Raw genomic sequence first — 19,231 nt, 5'->3', positions numbered from 1 at the left:
TTTCGAGGAAGCCCAAATTGTATTCATTATCTTTATTCAACGATCCATACTATCCTATGAGACGTATGGTATTGATTATATCCCAAACTAGGGTTTTGATATAAATATGTAACTTTCCACTTCTATGATAAATTTTTGACATTTAGAATTAGTGGATTGTCAGCAACTGTAGATTTTCTTTCCCTTGAGGATTCTCCACATAAAAGTCTTGTCTATCTCTCTATGTTTAACATTTTTTTCTTTTCTTCCATTATGTGATTTTTCCTAAGATACGATCCTAACACCAGGTAGCTCAGCTGAGTCATTGTCAACATAAGCTAAGCTAGCTAACTTTTCAATAATGGCAATTGGCTCAGTTAAAGCCCTCACCTGATACGTTCGCATCAGCCATCAGCATTGGCAGTGGACTCTTCTGTGCTCTTCATGGTCTTCCACCAAGGGAGGTGGCGCCACTCACCTTCTTCAACCTTTGGATAATGATTTCTATCTGAGACGACAAGGGTGGGACCCTTTGATATTTTTCTGCTTTTCTTCTCATCATTAAATATAGACCTCACGATTACAATCACATATTTTCCAACTCTTGTGAGACCAAGTCATTCATCACTCAGTGACCCATCAATGGATTCACTGCACCCAGTCACGAGAAATTAAAGGTTCGCTTTCTCTAAGCTTTGAACTGCAGAGCAAGAAACCCTACAAGTTTCTGTTTTCTCAGAATTTTCGTTTCACAAGTTTAGTTTTGTTTCTCATTGCATCATTAACATAGAAGAAGGTTTAACACGCTCACGGTAAGCCAATAGCTGCAATGGGCTTCTTCGCAATTCTTAATGATTAAAGAGGTGAAAGCGCCAAGGAGTGAAAAGATGGGGGGAAAGTATGTGTGAGAAGACGTTTCTTATTATGTGAGAGTCAACCATCGTTTTTCAGAGGTTAATTATAAAATGTCATTGACACATTTTATGCAAGCATATCTTAAAATGGTAGTGGTTCTCCATTAATGTATATTAAATTTGAATAAACTCATTATTAAAAGAATTGAAATTTTCAAAATGAAATTTTAATTTTTCATATTATAAATTTTTATCATCATCATCAACTAGTCACAAAGACTGAAGGCTTATTTATTGATCAATGGATGGGGAAGGAAGGAGTAAACCAAAGTCTGGAGGATCAAAGGTTAGAATTCAAAAAAAAAAAAATTAGAAGAAAAAATTAACTTTATTATCTTTACATAAAAAACTGCCACCACTGTATTAAAAATATATTTATATTTTTTATTATATTTTATAAAAAGCCTAATTCTAATATGCTTGGGGAGGTGTGGCATTTTTTCAATTATTTCAATTGCCAAGAAGTGCCTACTAGCAACCGAAATGAAATCCAAATTGTATTGCCAAGGTAGACTTTTAAGTCTAATCATATGAAAGTCTCGATATATATTGTTTACAGGCATAGAGAAAAGTATAGAATTTAGTGAAAAATCATAGGCACGGGAAGGTATTAGTAGAACAGTTAAAAACCCAACCTCTTATGGGGACCTATGTATAAACTCTTCGACTTAAAAAGAAAAACATGACACATTATTAATATAAACTGTAATTTTATTTTTTTATATGTTATATTTGTCACATTCATTTTACATGTCGATCAATAATAGCCGTAAAAAAATAAGTACCATCTTTTCAAATTGCCATTTTTTCAAATCAATACTGTTATTATTTATTATAAGAATGTGGGATTTGCGTATAGAACACTTCATCGAAGAAAACAAAAGGAGCCACCCTTGAATTACCCCTTAAAATTAATATTACTTTCAAAATTATTCAATTTATCAATTAGACCCCCTGTAGGCTAAAAATATATCAAAGACATCTTTTACCGGTAAAAAATCGCAATTAAGTTCTTACAAAAAAAAATCACAATTAAATGTTAATGTAAGCAAGTTAAATATTACAAAAGGATGAGAGAAAAACCTTAAGCAAAAAACCAGCTCAACTCGTTTTATCATCTCCTTGTACAATCTGTGATTTCTTCCTCTCCCAATCATAAATCTTCACAATTTTGGGAGATATGCATCATGTTGGGGATAATATGGAAAATAAATAAGTAAAAACAAACTGAAAACTAACAGTGTTAGTATTAGGGGGTTTGTCTGATAAATTGAATATCTAAAAGGGTGACGTTAACGTTAGGGAATAACTCATGGGGTGGCGCTGAAAATTTTCCAAAATAGAAAGATAAGTTTGTCTTCACCCATTGTTGACAGACCACGAAAAACACAAAAGGGGAAAGATTTATCATTCATGCACAAATGGGAGAGGATTCAAGAAAACTCATTCCTTCAAATTTCAAGCTTCAGTTGACAAAAGGGAGATTCTTTAATGGCCTAATCTGTGAAATCAAGGAGGTGTTTAAGTTTGCCAACAACCTAATGAAGTCATGTTAAACAGAACCAACATTTTCTTTCTTCAACACAAGCAAGCAAATCTGTACACGTTTGACACACAGTTCCCCCTCGTTTCATCCTTCTATTCAAAATCAGAATAAAGACAAAGTGATTTGGTAGATCAATCCATTAAACAATGTTAATCTTTTTTCTAAGCCTTCCTCCTTGTTCCAACGATTCATGATTCAATTAACTTCTGACGTATTAGAGAGAAAAAGAATTCCTTGATTAATCCAAAACTGTCAATACACGATGCTTCCTCAATTAGATATGTTCTTAACTAATTAATTTCTTTGCTAATGATCATGTGATATATATAATTTTCTTCCCACTCATTTTCATTGTTTGGTGAAATCAAAATTGTCTCTCGTGATCTAGTATTGACCAATAAGAGAATGACAATATTATGTAAACGTAAGCATGGTTCTGTTTGGACAAAAAGATAATGATGGTTTGGAAAATTAGATTGTCAATTCCAATCATATCAGAATTGGCGTGCTTAATTTTAAGAGTTTATTTTTATTTATTTATTTATTTTTTAACTTTTGGGTCCTCTAAATAGACCATAAATTAATGTTAGGTCTCCTTAGTGTAATATATTACATGTGGAACCTGACAAGACTAACACCATTAGTCGCCGTTAAGCATATTCAAATTTCAAATGTGGAAGGACCAAATTACCCCTCAAATTATTTAATACATTGTGTTATTATATATATATATATATTAACCATATAATTAATGTTTAATGACCAATTATCTCTTTTAAAATCATATATTAACACAATGTATTAAATAACCAAAAAAAACATTTTAGTACTTCACATTTGAAATTGAAAGATACTTAACGGCAGCTAACGGTGTTAATCTACATGGGGCCCACAAGTAATATATTGCATTAAGGGGACCCAACATTAGTTTATGGTCCATTAAAGAGACCCACACGTAAAAAACTCTAATTTCAATTGAATCATTGCACTTTGCATCAATACAATGCTCTAAAGCAGAGGTCAGCATGAAAAATGAGGAACTAGTCTTTCTCGTCGTCGGCAACCAGGAAAGGGCAGCAAACATTGAAAAAGATGAAGGGGAGAAAACTTCAAAGCTTTATCCCAAAAACTAGCTGATTTCAGCATTTTTTGTGGTGCCTATGGAACTCGACAATTCAGAAAGACCATAACCCCATTTGCCTGGAAGCTTTTGGTGTGGACTATTTCAGCAGGAAAAGGTTATCAACAATGGACAATTGCAGATAAAAGGTGAATATTTGGCTGGTACAATTATGTGCAAGGTGGGTAAGCACTGAGCTTCACCTGAGGCTGCTTTGATGTACTTGGAACTCTAGCTTTGAGAGCACCAGATGCAACATTAAGAGAAAAATGTAATTTCCACTTTCCTTGTAACTATTGCATTTGTTTTTCACTTCTTCACTTCTTGTGTCTATAAGGGACTGGAACCCACAAAATATTTCTCCAGTCTACAAACACCGAGACCAACAAAACTATAAAATGTGTTGACGTCGATGATGAAACAATACCTGCTGCTCCTTTCCTTCCATATTGTCAAAATATCATTGGATTGCATGATATCTATTAGTCCTCTAATCACATTGGAGTAGAGACTCAATGTCATTCCAATTGGTGTATCACCTGCCCAAATGCAAAATAAAACTTCAACCAATCTCAAGAGTAACCTAATGCATGTAGTGCACCACTACTAGCAAAAATATAAAATGCACATAGGGGTTCCTACTTGCTTCCAATCACTGGTGCTGCTTTCTTATGCAATCTTCCTGAACTTCACCATCTGAGGGGAAAAAATCTAAATCAGCAGCCATGAATCAATCAACTGAAAATGAGAAATTGAAGGGTAATGCCTCACCACGAAGATGTACGGCAAAGTTTGCTTGAGCATCAGCATCAGGGTTGAAATCCTTGATGTTAGAAGAATGTGGATCAGATTATCCATGAAGAAAAAGCAAGGGCAGGGGGTAAATACAGAAGATGAGCCAGCGAAATTATTAGCCTAAAAAGCACCACAGGAATTTAATGTTTGTACCCTGAGAACATGAGTGATCTTGAAAGAAAGAAACTTGTCCTTGAGCACCTTGACTTCCTTACACAAGTCAGACATGTTCTGGTTCTTGGTTTTCCACAGACCTTGAACCTATTCCATGAAGTTTCCTCAGTGAAGTAAGAAAAGAACTGTGACAGTTATTATCATGATGCTAATATAAGAGACCTACGCCACAGCAATATTTGCATGCAGTAAGACAATCAAAGAAAATGTTAAGCAATAAGCCTGGTGGTTAGGATGTAAGTGCAACAATATAGAAAATCTGGAACAAGGAAATTAAAAGAAACCTAGTCAAAATCTCTTACCTAGGGGTAAGTAAATTGGGGTAGAAGCAATTGATTTCCACTGCACATGCAATCCAGTTAACTTATAGTTGACCAACTTGCATTGCATAAATATACCAGGAAAAACAAAAACAAAAACAAAATTTTCTCGGGGGTCCCAAAAGGAATCTTCTTTCAGATCCCCCTTGAAGGTAGTCACTAAGTCTTTCACCTAGAGAAGCTTCCATCGAATGGCTTTCACCTCGAAAACTGTCCAGCAATTTCGAGAATAAAATCCTCAGTCTGCTCAGGTTAAAAATATATCAAAGCTTAGATTTTTAGTTTCATGTTTTTTTGGATAGAAGTTCAGATGATACATAAAAAGGAAGCTTCCTATCACTCGCTTCTACTTGCAGTCTATTTACTCAAACTCCTCTATCAAAGTTTCACCTCTAATTACTCCAATAAAATGAACTCTACCATCTACTTTTCTCCTTTTTTAAAATGGCAAAGTTAAACCCACTTACTGACCATTTCAATGAGTTCCATTGTTCATTATTTTACTTTCAATCGTCGTTTTTGCATCTCTTGTTATGTTCTTCTCCTTGTAACAGCTGGTATGAGAACAGGAGCCCTACTTTGGAGCACAGGATGCAGCCCCCCACCCATGCACCAACCCTGTCACTATTTCATACCACTTAAAAATCTTGTTTGTGTCACATACTAATAGGATCCTTATAATATCTTCAAAAATTAATACAAAGTTGCAAGAATTAACAAGATAGACTCTGGTTTCTATGGTACCAGTCACCCCCACACCTCACAGCGGTGTCCCTCAGCCTACGGCTGCCTAAGAAAGCTCTCATAAAATATTCAATACCCTCTCCACTCACTTGTCTCTCTATTTATAACCCTCAACTAACCCTAATTTTCTCTCTCTCCTCCACCTGGCCTCATCCTAGGGTCCTAACACTACCGGCCCCTCGAAAATCACCTTGTACTCAAGGTGATGGAAATTTTGAAGAAGTTTAGCTCTCACATGCTTGCCACATAACTATTGCAATCTCTCACAAGCAATATATCAAACACCAGAGACACATATTCACATGCTTGCCACATTTTTTTTTTCTTCTTTCGATTTCCCATCGCTATCCGGATCAGCAAGAATATCACCACAATCAGCCAAAAGACTTCGCCGATTGATCCCCGGACGAGCATTCTCTAGCAACAATATGGCACTTACACAAATCTGATACCTATTCCTGAGCAAATTATCTGAGGAAATGCTTTGCTTTTGCAACTCAGAAATTTTCTTCTTTAAATGATTTTCAATCGGCAGTCCCAAGCAGAGTTTGTTTTGAAGATGGTGTACTAAATTTCGTAACGTCTCCAGCACCTCTTCCAAAAATAGGTCGCACCTCCGCAAATCGCTGGAAGCAAGCGCTGCATCTTCGCCTTGGGGTGTCATAAGTCCAGATCTCCATCGCTGCTGCCCCATTCTCGCGGCGTCTCTTTCCATCTTAGTTTCAAGAGGTTGAAGACGATGGCGTGTCCCCTTCTTGGCTTGATCGGACTGCTGGTTCATTGGTTCGAACTGAGTCTTCGGTTGAGCCTTAATTGGGCCCAAATTAATAATCAGAAGAAGTGGGCTTTGGGTCATAAAAGTGGAATGGGCCCAAGATAATTCGTTTGAATGGGTTAAGAAATGTGGGTTAATAAAATGAGATGGGCTTGGGGTTCATGAAATATGTTGGGCCCAAGGAGGTTTCTTTGGGAACCAAGCGGGCCCAATCTTTAAATTTGGTTCGTTTAGGCCCTATGTGGGAGGATAAGTGTACCTGAGTTGGGCCCAATTTAGAAGTACCTGGACTCTTATTGAGTGAACCGAACTCGTAACCGATTTGAGTTGGTTCAAACCAACCCTAAATATCCTCATCCAGCGTCGTCTTCTCCCTTTCCTACGAATAGAAATTCTTGCCACCTACAACTTGCCATCGACTGAACCTGGCCTTCTTCTATGCTTCTTCACTTCACCGCATCTTGAAGTTACCGCAGAATATTGCTCCTCCACTCTGGTCCGGTAGGTATCCTCATTCAGTCCTATCTTTGTCTTTCTACTCGTTTGGTGAGGCGTGACTTCCGTAGCCGGTATTAATACTTCATCCTTCATTCGATACTTCTTTCCAACCTTCTCTACAACCCGATTTGGTGATTCATTCACATTGATGCTATACTCTGATCCAACCTGGTTGGTGTCTATCTTCAGATTTGATCTCGGTTGTCTCCTGTCACTAAACTCACACTTCAGGGCTTCTTTGAATCCCGTCTAAGTAAATGCCGTCCAATTCTTGAGATAAAAATCCAGTCGAGTGCCTCTCCTTCCAGATGTTGGATCGCCACCCCCAACCAATGCTCTTCATCGATCTGGTTCTCCCAACAGAATAGAAGAACCTCTAGAATCCATCTCTGAACTCCTCCTTCACCAGAAAACTAAGGCAGTGCCATCACCTCCTTGGATCGTGGAATGTTTCGATACCGATTGATAGGATCCTTATAATATCTTGGAAAATTAATACAAATTTGCAAGAATTAACAAGATAGACTCTGGTATCTATGGTGCCAGTCACCCTCACACCTCAGGGCTTCTTTGAATCCCGTCCAAGTAAATGCCGTCCAATTCTTGAGATAAAAATCCAGACGAGTGCCTCTCCTTCCAAATGTTGGATAGCCACCCCCAACCAATGCTCTTCCTCGATATGGTTCTCCCAGCAGAATAGAAGAACCTCTAGAATCCATCTCTGAACTCCTCCTTCACCAGAAAACGAAGGCAGTGCCATCACCTTCTTGGATCGTGAATGCTCTGATACCAGTTGATAGGATCCTTATAATATCTTGGAAAATTAATACAAATTTGCAAGAATTAACAAGATAGACTCTGGTATCTATGGTGCCAGTCACCCCCACACCTCACAGCAGTGTCCCTCAGCCTACGGCTGCCTAAGAAAGCTCTCATAAAATATTCGATATCCTCCCCACTCACTTGTCTCTCTATTTATAACCATCAACTAACCCTAATTTTCTCTCTCTCCTCCACCTGGCTTCATCCTAGGGTCCTAACACATACCTACACTCATAGAACAAAATTTCATCGAAACTTGCAAAATTTCCACCGAAATTTCCCATTTTGGAAAATGCAAAACAAAACTCATGGGGACCGAAAAAAAGTCCTCAGTTTCGATCGAAACTGTCAAAATTTCGTCAAAACTTGTCGAAACCTCGATACCTGTCGAAACCTGGTTCAACCCAGTTGGACCAGTTGGTTCATGAGGAAAAAAAATTTTCCAAATTTCATGGGGAACTTGGAAAATTTCGTGGAAACCTAGGAAATTTTGTAAAAACTTGAGAAATTTTGTGGAAACTTGGGATTTTTTCCTGTAAATTTTGTAGTTTTCCCAAATTTTCAATTTTTTTTGTTTATTTCATGTTTCTCCAAATACCCACGACAAATACCCCCTCCATCAGGACTTCCCTATCCAAAGTGCATATTCCCTCAGGTTGGTTATCTTAAGCATATTGATGACCAGACTCATAAAGTTATAGTTGTCGATTAACTTGACAACCATTGGCATAAAATGTCATGGGATGTCTATATTCATTGGTTGGAGGAGAGGATGTTACAGACATAGTATTACTCAGCTCACAGGATGAATCCACTCTTGGCACTCCTCTTGACACTAAGTTGTATTTTCCTTTCATTGTCAACTATTTTGAAGTTAGAAATTATATATTGAATGTTATATGCTTAAGTAGTTAAGTTTATAATGTACTATTTGGACAATTCTACATTGATGTTATGTACATTGAATGACATATCTACATTGAACTTTTTTGCAAAATACAACAAATGTATTCTTTATACTCTAATTAGCTTAAATACAGGATCCCACCCCAAAATACTCTCTAAAACCTGTCGAAACTTGATGTCGAAATTTGTACTGAAAAGTCCTCGGTTTCCTCGAAATTTCCCAAGTTTCCACCTAAGTTTCCCATTTTCACCCGGTCGAAACTTGAGTTTCCCACGAATTTTTTACCATGCCTACACTACACTCATCCTCCTCTATTATATCTCTGACCCATCCCCTCACTCTCCAGCTTTCAGTGCACCTCTCTCTTGCAACACATCTCGGATTGCTGCAACACTGCTACCACAAATGTAACCACTATGCACACTCCCAAATTAAAGGTTGTGAAAAAACATACATGTAATTTCAAATCTCGATTGTTTTGTTGAAGCACATTCAATCTAGAATCTCAACATTATTATCAAAACAAAAGAAAACCTTACCTTTTGTAAAGACACAAGAGGATGACGAAGATGCAAGTTTTATAGATTCTATAAGAGGTGGCACGATGGTGTGAAACTTGACTCACTTTATGAATCTTTTTCTGTGGTGTGGCACTCCAAACATCAAAATTGGATTTGGAGACTGTCAGAGAGAATTTGGAAAAGAAAGCACATCATCACTGGTTTGTTCTCTTTTTGTTTCTCTTCCCTTTGTCTTTTTCATTTAACTTGGTTTCTGCTCTGTTTCTGTGAAGACTGTGATGCTGCTACTTGTGTGTCTTCCACCATAATTTGCACCGCTGTGATTGTACAGGTTGTTTGATCTTCAGGCTACAAACAATTATCCTTTCTTGATAACTTGGTGGTGGTAACCTTCCCGCTTAAATTGACTTTGTGGTGGTAAACTTTACCACTAATGTAGAGATTCTTATTCAGGATGGAGGCAGTAGTGACAACATGGTTGTAGAAGTAGGGGATGTGATGCAGAGGTGGAGCAGTGGTTGCATTTCATTTCATAAATAGAAGTTAATGGAAATCAGTAATCATAGCAGCTAAGAGGGACTTGGAGGGTTAATTTGGTTATTTTAAAATAGGGCAAATTACATACAGACCCCCTGAATATGCAATCAATTACATCTGCTACCCCTAAAAAGAAATCAATTACAAATACCCCCTTACTTGCCCTATCATCATTTAGCTTTACTACTTAACAGTAAGGGGTATTTGTAATTAATTTCTTTCAGGGGTAGTAGATGTAGTTGATTGTAGTTTTGGGGGGTCTATATGTAATTTGCCCTTTAAAATAATAGGGGAGGAGTAGGGGTTAAGAGTTCATTTTACTATGGAAAGTGGAGGTGAAACATTTGACAGAGTTAGAGTAAATAACTAGTACACAAAAGAGTAATAGAAATTTTCCTTATAATAAGAAAGTGGTATCCCGTGGGGGGAGGGGGGAAGGGGTTTGGTGGGATGCTTGTCAAAGGTAGGGGCCCTAAGGCGAAAATGAATTTCAACCTTTAAATCAGGTTATCAGAGATACGCAAACAATGTTATGGAACCGTTTATAGTTGTCATTGATATATTGTATTGCAATTTCTTACTCATGATTATAGTCTAAAACACGAGAAGATTCTGTTTCACCATTCTGATTTTATTTTTTTTATTGTCAATGTTTTTATGCCAATTAATAGGCCTGATAACTTTATACTCAACCTGGTTTTAGGCTTAATTTGACCTTTATTTAATTTGCAAGGGAATATCCAGTGCATCAGGATCCCACTACTGTGGGGTCTGGGGAGGATCATAACATAAGCTGATGGGAAATTCTCGAATCAAACCCATGACCACTTGGTCACAATTGAACAATCTTAACCATTGCAACAAGGCCTGACTTCCATGTTAATCTCTCATTCAAGCAATCAATTCAGTCCTTGTTAATCACTAATCAGGTCTCATTGATTTCTTGCAAATCCTAGATTGTTAGCGTGATTTTAGCATTGCTGTGCTTCTACAATATTCTCTAGACCTGAAGCTAAATCAATTAACATCACAAGGACATAGTAATGTTGAACATTGTTGTGATAATATATACAGGCAAAAATTACAAGAAGAGAAAAACAGCATAATATGTGCCCTGGTCCAAACTAGTCTGGTTAAAGGCTACATCCCTAGACAAACCTTCACCACCTGGCGAGCCCTATCCATCACGAGGATCCCCCTCACCTCTTCTTTACCTGTCCCTTCTCCCTACCCATCTGGCATTGCTGCGAATGCCCGAGGCCCGTTGATGATGGGATCTGCAGGGACCTTCTCTCCCTTTCAGGGCTCCTCCATTAGTGACATTGTCAGGAAGCTAGTTTTTAGCGTTCGTATTTCTCACATTTGGCTTGAGCAAAACCTTCGCAGATGGACTTCAAATCTAAATATCCTGACCAAATTTGGAAGACCATCTGTAAGGATGTCTGCTCCAAGCTCCTTTTGATCCCTCACAGACCTCTTCCTAACTCTACAAGGAACAGACATGCTGTTGTTACATAGGGTCTAGATGTCTCTGCTCTCCCAGAGTTGATGTACCCCCCCCCCCCCCCCCTTTTCCCTTTGTACATTCCCCCTCTTTCCTTTTGGGTAATATAGTTTTTATTCATCTGAAAAAAGGATAGCATAATACTAAGTTGATTGATGAACAAGGTCTCAAGCAAATGAATGGTGGTCAGCAATCACTCAATGCATGATAAGAAGACAACGAACCTGCATACAGACGAGTTTGGAGTCACCTTGTACACGAATGTGTTTAAACCCTTTGTTGAGAGCAGATTTCAATCCTAAAATCACAGCTCGATACTCAGCAACATTGTTGGTTGCAATGCCCACACCTTCACGTAAACGGTACACCTTTAAAATTAGAGGGATAGACAGTTAGAGGCACACAATTATAGAGAGAAATTTCAGAATCAAGAATGGAATGTGCTCAAATAAATTTATACCACACTTCCATCTTCAGCTCGTAGTACAGCACCAGCACCAGACAGTCCAGGATTCCCTTTTGAAGCACCATCAAACTCAAGAATACAGGAGTTCTGTGTATGGATATGAACATTAGGTTCTACAATGCACACAAATTGTGCAAAACAGGTTACAGGCAATAGTAAATGGATCAAAAGAAAATAACAATAACAGAAAGATAATGTGAAGTGTTTAAGATTCTTATACTTTTATTTAATTACCTTTGGCCAGAGGGATCTTACTCAAACAAGGCAAATCTGAAGGTTCTTTCTACATGCATTAGAAAGTTCTAACGGTTTCAAAAGGAGCAACATATCCAATTTAAGAAAGCTATATATCTACACAATGAATGTGCATGCCATTAGATGCCAATGTATGGAAAAAGGAACCAATAAGGCCCCAGTATGTCTCAGCATATATCTTTCGGCGTCTTGAAGCCCTTGAAGAAGTAAAGCATAGTCAATAAGATGTGACACTATATGAGTGAATCCTAGACTAGTCTCAGCTTTATTGCCAAATACCCTCTTGTGCCTTTTCACAATAGCTTTCACAATAGCCAAGTCACAGAATGCAAAATTAAATAAAGTTTACCGCCCTGGTCACAGACTCAGGGTTTGTTACTAGAATTAATAAGCGTCCTTCGGACATGGTTGCAACATAAGAATTGAGTACCATGTATTATGTTTAAGAGTAAAATTAGTCGAGGGAAGTATGGAGATACCTAAAGTGGCTGGGAAACCTATGAGTTGCTTCTCAAGTGATATTTTATAATATCTACAAGAACAAAAATAATGGGTGTACCAAATGCACGAGGCTCCTGCCACTGTGGGTCTAGTGAGGATCATAACTTGCGCAGCATTGCCTAATGAATACAAGCAGTAGATATTCAAAGCAAGTTACTGTACATTGCCAAAAAGCAATGTCCAGGAAAAGTAATAAAGTACACAGTGGCATTCGAGTGGCTGGGCTGACATGATATTACTTAGAAACCAAAGCACAAGAGGTCCCAGTTCATCCTACGAATTGAAGATCATATAATAAATTAGAAAGGGCTCGTCGAAGAAAAGTAACTTAGCCAAACCTTAACCCAGCAAATTTAATCAATATGCTATCCTAGAAAAGTGTCATTGAAATTGTTCTTTCAAATTCAAAGAAAAACAAATGGATTCACCCACAATCATCACAAAATTTTGTACTTACACAACTAGAAGAGATTGACTGTGCCTGAACTGAAGTGTCTACTTTGATGTGCTTTTTTACAGGATCCAACACATCTGGGACCTGGGGAAACCATCAGAATAAGGCAAAATAATACTGTTACAATAGTTGCATAGCTGATATGTCATTTCACAACTGCTGCATCATACTCGCATAAGAATAAAGAAAATGGCATTACTACAGTAGGAAATGATTTTCATATCAAGAAAGATGAAGTGATGAACACACTACAATCTTGCTCACTAAGTTATCAGGATATATAAAATGTGTGCCAATTAACTTTAATAGTTATCTCATCCAAGGATTTAAGAATTAAGTATACAAGTATTGTACCAAGAGACACAAAACACACTAACAACACACATATAAATGGTTAAGAAAAACATGCCAAGCATGCATACTTAGAAAACTTGTTGAAGCATCAAACTAAGCAATACATAACATATATCATGCATAAAAGGAAGAATGAAGTACAAAATGATCAGAGATCACGAACAAAAGGACAATATTGTTCCCTCAAAATAGCAAGTTGGGCTGAGATCTCAAAGAGATATTGTACACATTTTGTCTTTTGGAATCTTGATGCACATCTTGAGGGATATATGGTGTCATTTGGGCCTGAAACTTGCCGTCTATCCTATTTGAAGCCTTCTAAGTGCAGTGGTGCCTTCAGATTTATTTAAAAAAAGTGTAAATGAGAGTTCCATTTCAGATGCCAAGTTGAACCACTATGCTGAAGTCAAAGCCTAAAAGTCCTTATCGTAAACATAATATGCTCAACAAAGCCCTTAACTCATAAACTAATGTTCAAACAAATCTGTCTGATATGCATGTTCAAAGTCCAAATTGCAATCCAAAAGCGCAATTTAAGACCCTATAAACATTCAACCAACTTGAACAAATTTTTATGTAGGGGAAAATAGTTATTTCCCTTCCTGATTTGCTTAATGCAGGCAGCAATCCTTGCAAATGTGGAGTAGATGTACTAACGGTTGCCCACAGCAGCTTCTCCAACTAAATATCCATCAAAATATCTGAAGAAATTGCATAATTCGAGCAGGCAGCAAGAACCAAGGAAAAACTTACTGAAATTGAGCGAGACAAGTTGAAATATCTCAACTCAAGCAGAATATGTCCCATTCTATACACAGGGTTGGTCAAGATCTTAGTCAAACTGAAATCTCAGTTCAAAATCTTGACTCAACTGAGATCTCTACCTAATTGCTGTAATTTTCTACTTCAACCAGGTTTTGCCTTGCTATCTCAGAAAAGCAAGATATCTTGCAGCAAAATCCCTTTCTATGATGAGGGTGGTGGCTGTCATCATTGTTTGGGATGAAAATGACTAAATTTTTTTCGTACGTAAATTTGGGTTATTTATCCTAAATACGAAATAAAGAAAAAAGAAGAAAAAAAAATAGGGAGTAGAGAAAATTGTTTTGTTTTTCTAGTCAGCCATTACTGAACTACCATCTCTCAAAAAAATAAAAGCAATAGACAATGTGACCTGCAGTAACATCAGTGAAACTGAAATGCAAATGTTCAGTTAGGCTGGGAAAGAAAGTAGTCACAAATGTTCCTCAATAACAAACAAGTCAGCTCATAATCTAGCATACCCCTAAGTCTGTCAATCTTGTACAAAGGAAAATCCCTTTCCGATAGAATATTTTAAGTCCCAACACAAACAAAAGAAAGTCCAATGTAGAAAAAAGAAAGTTCTGGTAGAGAAAATAACATGATTTTCCAGCTTACCGCATTGCCATCTGATTCAAGCACCTTATGTGGTCGTTTTTTTGGAGAGTCCTTGGATGTTTCAGCCTTAGAAGAAGATGGATGCTGAGAACAAAATTGGTAAAGAAAATTACAGGAACATGTTAAAAAGAAGAAAAAAAAAAAGGAGAAAGATAGGCCAAAAATTCTTCAAACAGAATTTGTTCCAAGAAATTATACTGCATCAGAATCACTTCCTCCTAACCAAGTTCAATTTTAAGTAAATGCAAATAATACTTAGAAATTTAAAAACAGATAAACAACAAAAGGTAGGCCGAGCTGAGGGATCCTCCACCCATCTGAAAGGTCAGGTTTCAACCACGAAACAAGCCCATAATTGTCCGACGTGCAAGGCTCAAGTGGTGGAAATTGCAAGGACGCAAGTAGATTCAATTATTGGAATAACAATCTTGTGATCTAGGGAACTCCAGACTTCTTTTTACTTCTTAAACTCACACTTCCTGTTGATTTGACACCATTCCCCTCTGATGACTCAACATGTAATTCCTGCGAGGGGACTCATGCTGGATGTGATTTATCTTCACTACAAAATGTTAGGCTGCATTTGGGTAAACAATCTGTTTTGCCCTATTGGTTTTGTTTGTTTCCAGGTAAAAACCAAGTAAAAAGAAAAATCTTTAGTAACATCAGTCAATAAAGTATGACTTAAGATGCTATTAAATGGGAACAATTGGAGCCATCTACAAAAAATAATAATAATAAATAGATAAAACTAAAAAGAAATAACATTTAGTAAGACACTTTCCAAATATTTTCTGGCCAACAATCTAGAGAAATCCACTGATGCTACCCCAGTTCTGCCAAGTGATAAGAAAAGTGTTGTGGTTTTGATGATTCAATATACATAGGAAACAGTCTGTATACTCCAAATGTCAAAATTTCGGATAAATTGAACCATTTACTCTCCCATGTATGAAATACACCCTCTTAGTAGTCTGTACAGCCTCTCTGTATTCCTGGAATATTCAGTCATTTGTTCTCCCACATGACCAACTCCATTTGTGGCAGAAACTTGGCATCTGGGTAGGAGCCCCTCTGTCACAAGACTTCAGTCCCACATGATCTGACATTCAAAGAAATATGTGTTGTAGAAGATTTCCTTACATGGTGACTCTGAAATTGCACAAGCACCACGTGAAGGAGCTTCAATGAGAGGTTCCAATGGTGTCTAATGAGTAAAATACAGGGAAATACAAAATGCCGAGGTGACCATACCAACATTTATGAATCGATGATTGGGATATTGAATCATGCAATGGAAGATGGATTTGCCAAATGCCAACAAAAGCAAGTTGAAGGCATTCTTGTGTAGCTCTCCTTGGATGTCAATAGTTGCAGTAGGCCCCACCAGGCAACTTATAGATTAGAAGGATTTACCAATAAATCCCCAAATATTAGATGGTTTGAAGAAACACGACAGTAAGTGCCACAGTAAAAGAAAAAAGTGTCATACATGATATACATGATACATCCTTCCATACATTTGCCACCTAACATGCCTTTTTTTTTTTGGGTACAAAGGGGCTTAATAAGCTGGGGGATGGGGATACTAATATGCCTCAGCAAGAGTCGAACCCACGACCTCTTCACTAAGAGGAGTTGGTTCCACCACTAGAACAGCTCTGCGTTGGCTGCCACCTAACATACCTTTAGTCCTGCTAAAGTGGATCTCAAATGTGCACACCCAGAATCTCCATTAAAAAAATTCCTCACCGTTCAAGAGCTGCTTTCTTGATCAAATTATGAAATAGATACACAACGTTTATTCCCTGGAATGCGGAAAGTGATCTTTAATAACACAGACAATAAGGCCTGCAGTTCAGGAACTCTTGACTCATATTTTCTAATGCATTTCCATAAACGTGGGTAGTACACTATTTTTACCCACATTTTGTAGACTAAATCATGACATAGTTCTTTGATACATTGTGAATTGAATACTTATTTAAGATTTTCTTTTTTGGCATGCCTGTCCATTTATATCCGCCATGGGCTATAAATATGGTCACATGCATTTGTAAAAGGAAGACAATGCATTTATATAAAATAAAGGGAAAGGAAGAAGAAAGAAGGGGGGGGGGGGGGGGGGGGGGGGGGTTACCACCCTATCATCAACAATCAAAACTAAACACACATGAACACACACACAGACCCTAATGTGGTTTCCTTTACAAAAGGAAGCCAAAGGATTTATACTCTTATCTTCTGTCTAAAACTTCAAATTTACTGTCTTACTTTCATGGCAGTGGGAACAAACCACAATCATAGAACTCATATGTTATAGATATAGGATGTTTGAACTTTACAATGCTGTAATTGTTCTAACCAATTATTATGCATAGTGCAAGCATTTTAGTCAAATTTGGAAGCAATATGTTGAGATACAAACAAATCATAAAGCATAAGATATGACGCCCAAAAGTTTTCTGAAGTAAAACAAGTGGCAATTATCTCACCTGAAAAGGACATGGCATGAGTTCACCAAAAAGGTCTTCTTTTACATCTGAAGCATTAATTGAATAGGTAGCATCCTTGAGCCCACGTGAGATGAGATACTCCTCAGCCTCCCTAGGCAAGGAATTACCTTTGAAAACACTAACAGAAGGATCACATACCTACCAAAAGAAATTACATTACGTTATGTTTGTTTATTCTGAAGGAAGCTGACAATCTACATAAGAAAACACATTAGTTGCAAACTACATAGCTTGTGATTCAACTAAAAAACAAGAACCCAGGAGCTGGGGACATTTTCTTGAAGCTCCCTACCAATGATATAAATCCAAGAATCCATTGGAATGCTTCTTGTGTCCCAATGAGTATTCTCCAACCTCATAAGTGTCACTATAGAATTCCATCAAATTCTGAATGACAGAGCATAACCAAACTTGAGCTAGGTAACTAATGCAGCATACATCTATGTTACCATTTTAACTTGCTGGTTTTGATATTTATCGAAAAAAGAAGTTTGTTTCTAAAACACCTCAATTCATGAAGGCATCATACTGTAGTAACTGTACAATGGAAATATGAACAAAGTGCATTGAACAGAATGAAGCGTTTAAAAAAAAATTAAATTACAGAAATAACAACAAATGAGAGCAGTTCAAGAGGTAGCATAGGAATTACAGAAGATCCAACTTGAGCCTGGCAATCACTTAAGCTCTTGTATACTCCCACAATGTCCCCTTTGCGGACAACATAAAAATCGTCCTTCTCCATAGATGCTCCGGTGTTCAACTTCGTGGAGCAAAAAGCAAGCCCACTATGCCAAGGGGAATAACACTGAATAGTAAATATGAAATTCACATTAATGACTTTTAAGTATGTTGTATTGATAGTTTTGTATTGATAGTTTTCATCATGAACCACAATTGCAACAGAAAGCTATCTTAAAAAGATGAATTGGTACTTTAAACACAGCAACAGAAGACACATGTTCAACAAGAAGTTCATCATAGACTAGCTTGCCACTTCTCCAATTTTCAGGAAGAAGATTACATTGTTATAATTTAACAAAAATAAAAATAAAGCAAAACATGCAAAAATTACATAGTGATTAAGCAAGATCATTGTTTTAACTTCAGAAACGGCAAACTTATGATATTAGAAATATACATATATTATCAGTTTGGAGAACCAAAAAATAAAAGTGATTCTGGCAAATGGGGGACGGAAAATTCTAACTATGCTTCTATTCCAGACAAGTATACAACTAGAATATCACGATATTTTAACAGTACGCCCACAATCTCCCAAAAACAACAAAATAAAGCTCTCTATATCCAAAATCTTCCTAAAAGCAACATTGAATGTAAAATATTTTCAAAATACAAGCCTTTAAAGAAATAAAACAAATAACTAATGATGCTATTAGTTCAATACTCTTTTTTAAAACAAACCCAATAGAGAGTGAGCGTTAAGAAAGTAATGGACTTACCAGGTCCACCTGAGCAGGTGCCGTCAGCCGATCGGAATAAATCACCGGCTGGGAAGTGAAGGAATGGAGGACTTGGTGCTCTGTGTTTGAACTCTGAATTACTTAACATGCGAGAAAGAGGGAGAACTTTTTATTTAATATTTTAGTTTTTTTACTTTTTTTTATTTTCGATCGAGTTTTTAGAATCGCTTGATGCCTTGAGATTGGTCGATTAGGTATTTCGCGAATTGTAGGGTAATCAGATGGTTGCTTTTCCAAATAAACTTTTATATATTCATGAAGATTTTTCGGCTGCTGTTGCGGTGAAGAGGAATGAAAATGAATTGATAGGTTACATTTTCATATCTACATCTGGTGTACTTATAGGCAAATGGATTTGAATAATATCTTAGCAGTTCCAGAGAGATTCATGTAGATAGTTTTCAGAGTAGTTCTATGTATTTGAATATTTTAGCCGTTTTCAGATGGATTCATGTTGATGGTTGTTATGGATAGTTTTCAAATAGTCCTTACATGGTATTTGATTCCTGTACCAATCGAGTCTGGATCCCCAATCCATGTAGAAGCCAGGGCTCTCTTCACACTGCTTTATTATACATTAGAAGTGCGACGCATTGAAAGATTACACTTCTGGTCCATTTTATCAA

The 19,231-nt window shown here is 37.1% G+C and overlaps 1 protein-coding gene across 1 annotated transcript; it reads right to left on the bottom strand.

Moving 5' to 3' along the window:
- Positions 1-3,277: 3,277 nt before the first annotated feature.
- On the bottom strand, positions 3,278-18,949 carry LOC149008062 (uncharacterized). The gene is made up of 11 exons (XM_089167311.1): positions 18,585-18,949; positions 17,774-17,929; positions 17,101-17,259; positions 14,606-14,689; positions 12,836-12,916; positions 11,617-11,709; positions 11,381-11,524; positions 4,508-4,615; positions 4,331-4,382; positions 4,202-4,255; positions 3,278-4,098 (listed from the first exon to the last, which is right to left on the bottom strand). The coding sequence occupies exons 2-10, from the start codon at positions 17,864-17,866 to the stop codon at positions 4,212-4,214; spliced, it is 858 nt and encodes a 285-aa protein (XP_089023437.1). The 5' UTR covers positions 17,867-17,929; positions 18,585-18,949; the 3' UTR covers positions 3,278-4,098; positions 4,202-4,211.
- Positions 18,950-19,231: the final 282 nt, after the last annotated feature.

Source organism: Hakea prostrata, chromosome 8, assembly GCF_041222555.1.
Source record: "Hakea prostrata isolate BN-2017 chromosome 8, UWA_Hpros_2, whole genome shotgun sequence".
NCBI lineage: Eukaryota > Viridiplantae > Streptophyta > Magnoliopsida > Proteales > Proteaceae > Hakea > Hakea prostrata.
This window is presented reverse-complemented; position numbering and strand designations above follow the sequence as displayed.

Excerpts from the sequence above, each read along its gene's own strand:
- LOC149008062 (XM_089167311.1), bottom strand. The coding sequence starts at position 17,866 with ATGGAGAAGGACGATTTTTATGTTGTCCGCAAAGGGGACATTGTGGGA. Across the intron at positions 17,260-17,773 it reads AGGCTCAAGTTGGATCTTCT|GTATGTGATCCTTCTGTTAG; the intron begins GTAATTCCTATG and ends TTCTTTTGGTAG. Across the intron at positions 4,616-11,380 it reads CCAAACTCGTCTGTATGCAG|GTTCAAGGTCTGTGGAAAAC; the intron begins GTTCGTTGTCTT and ends TTCATGGAATAG.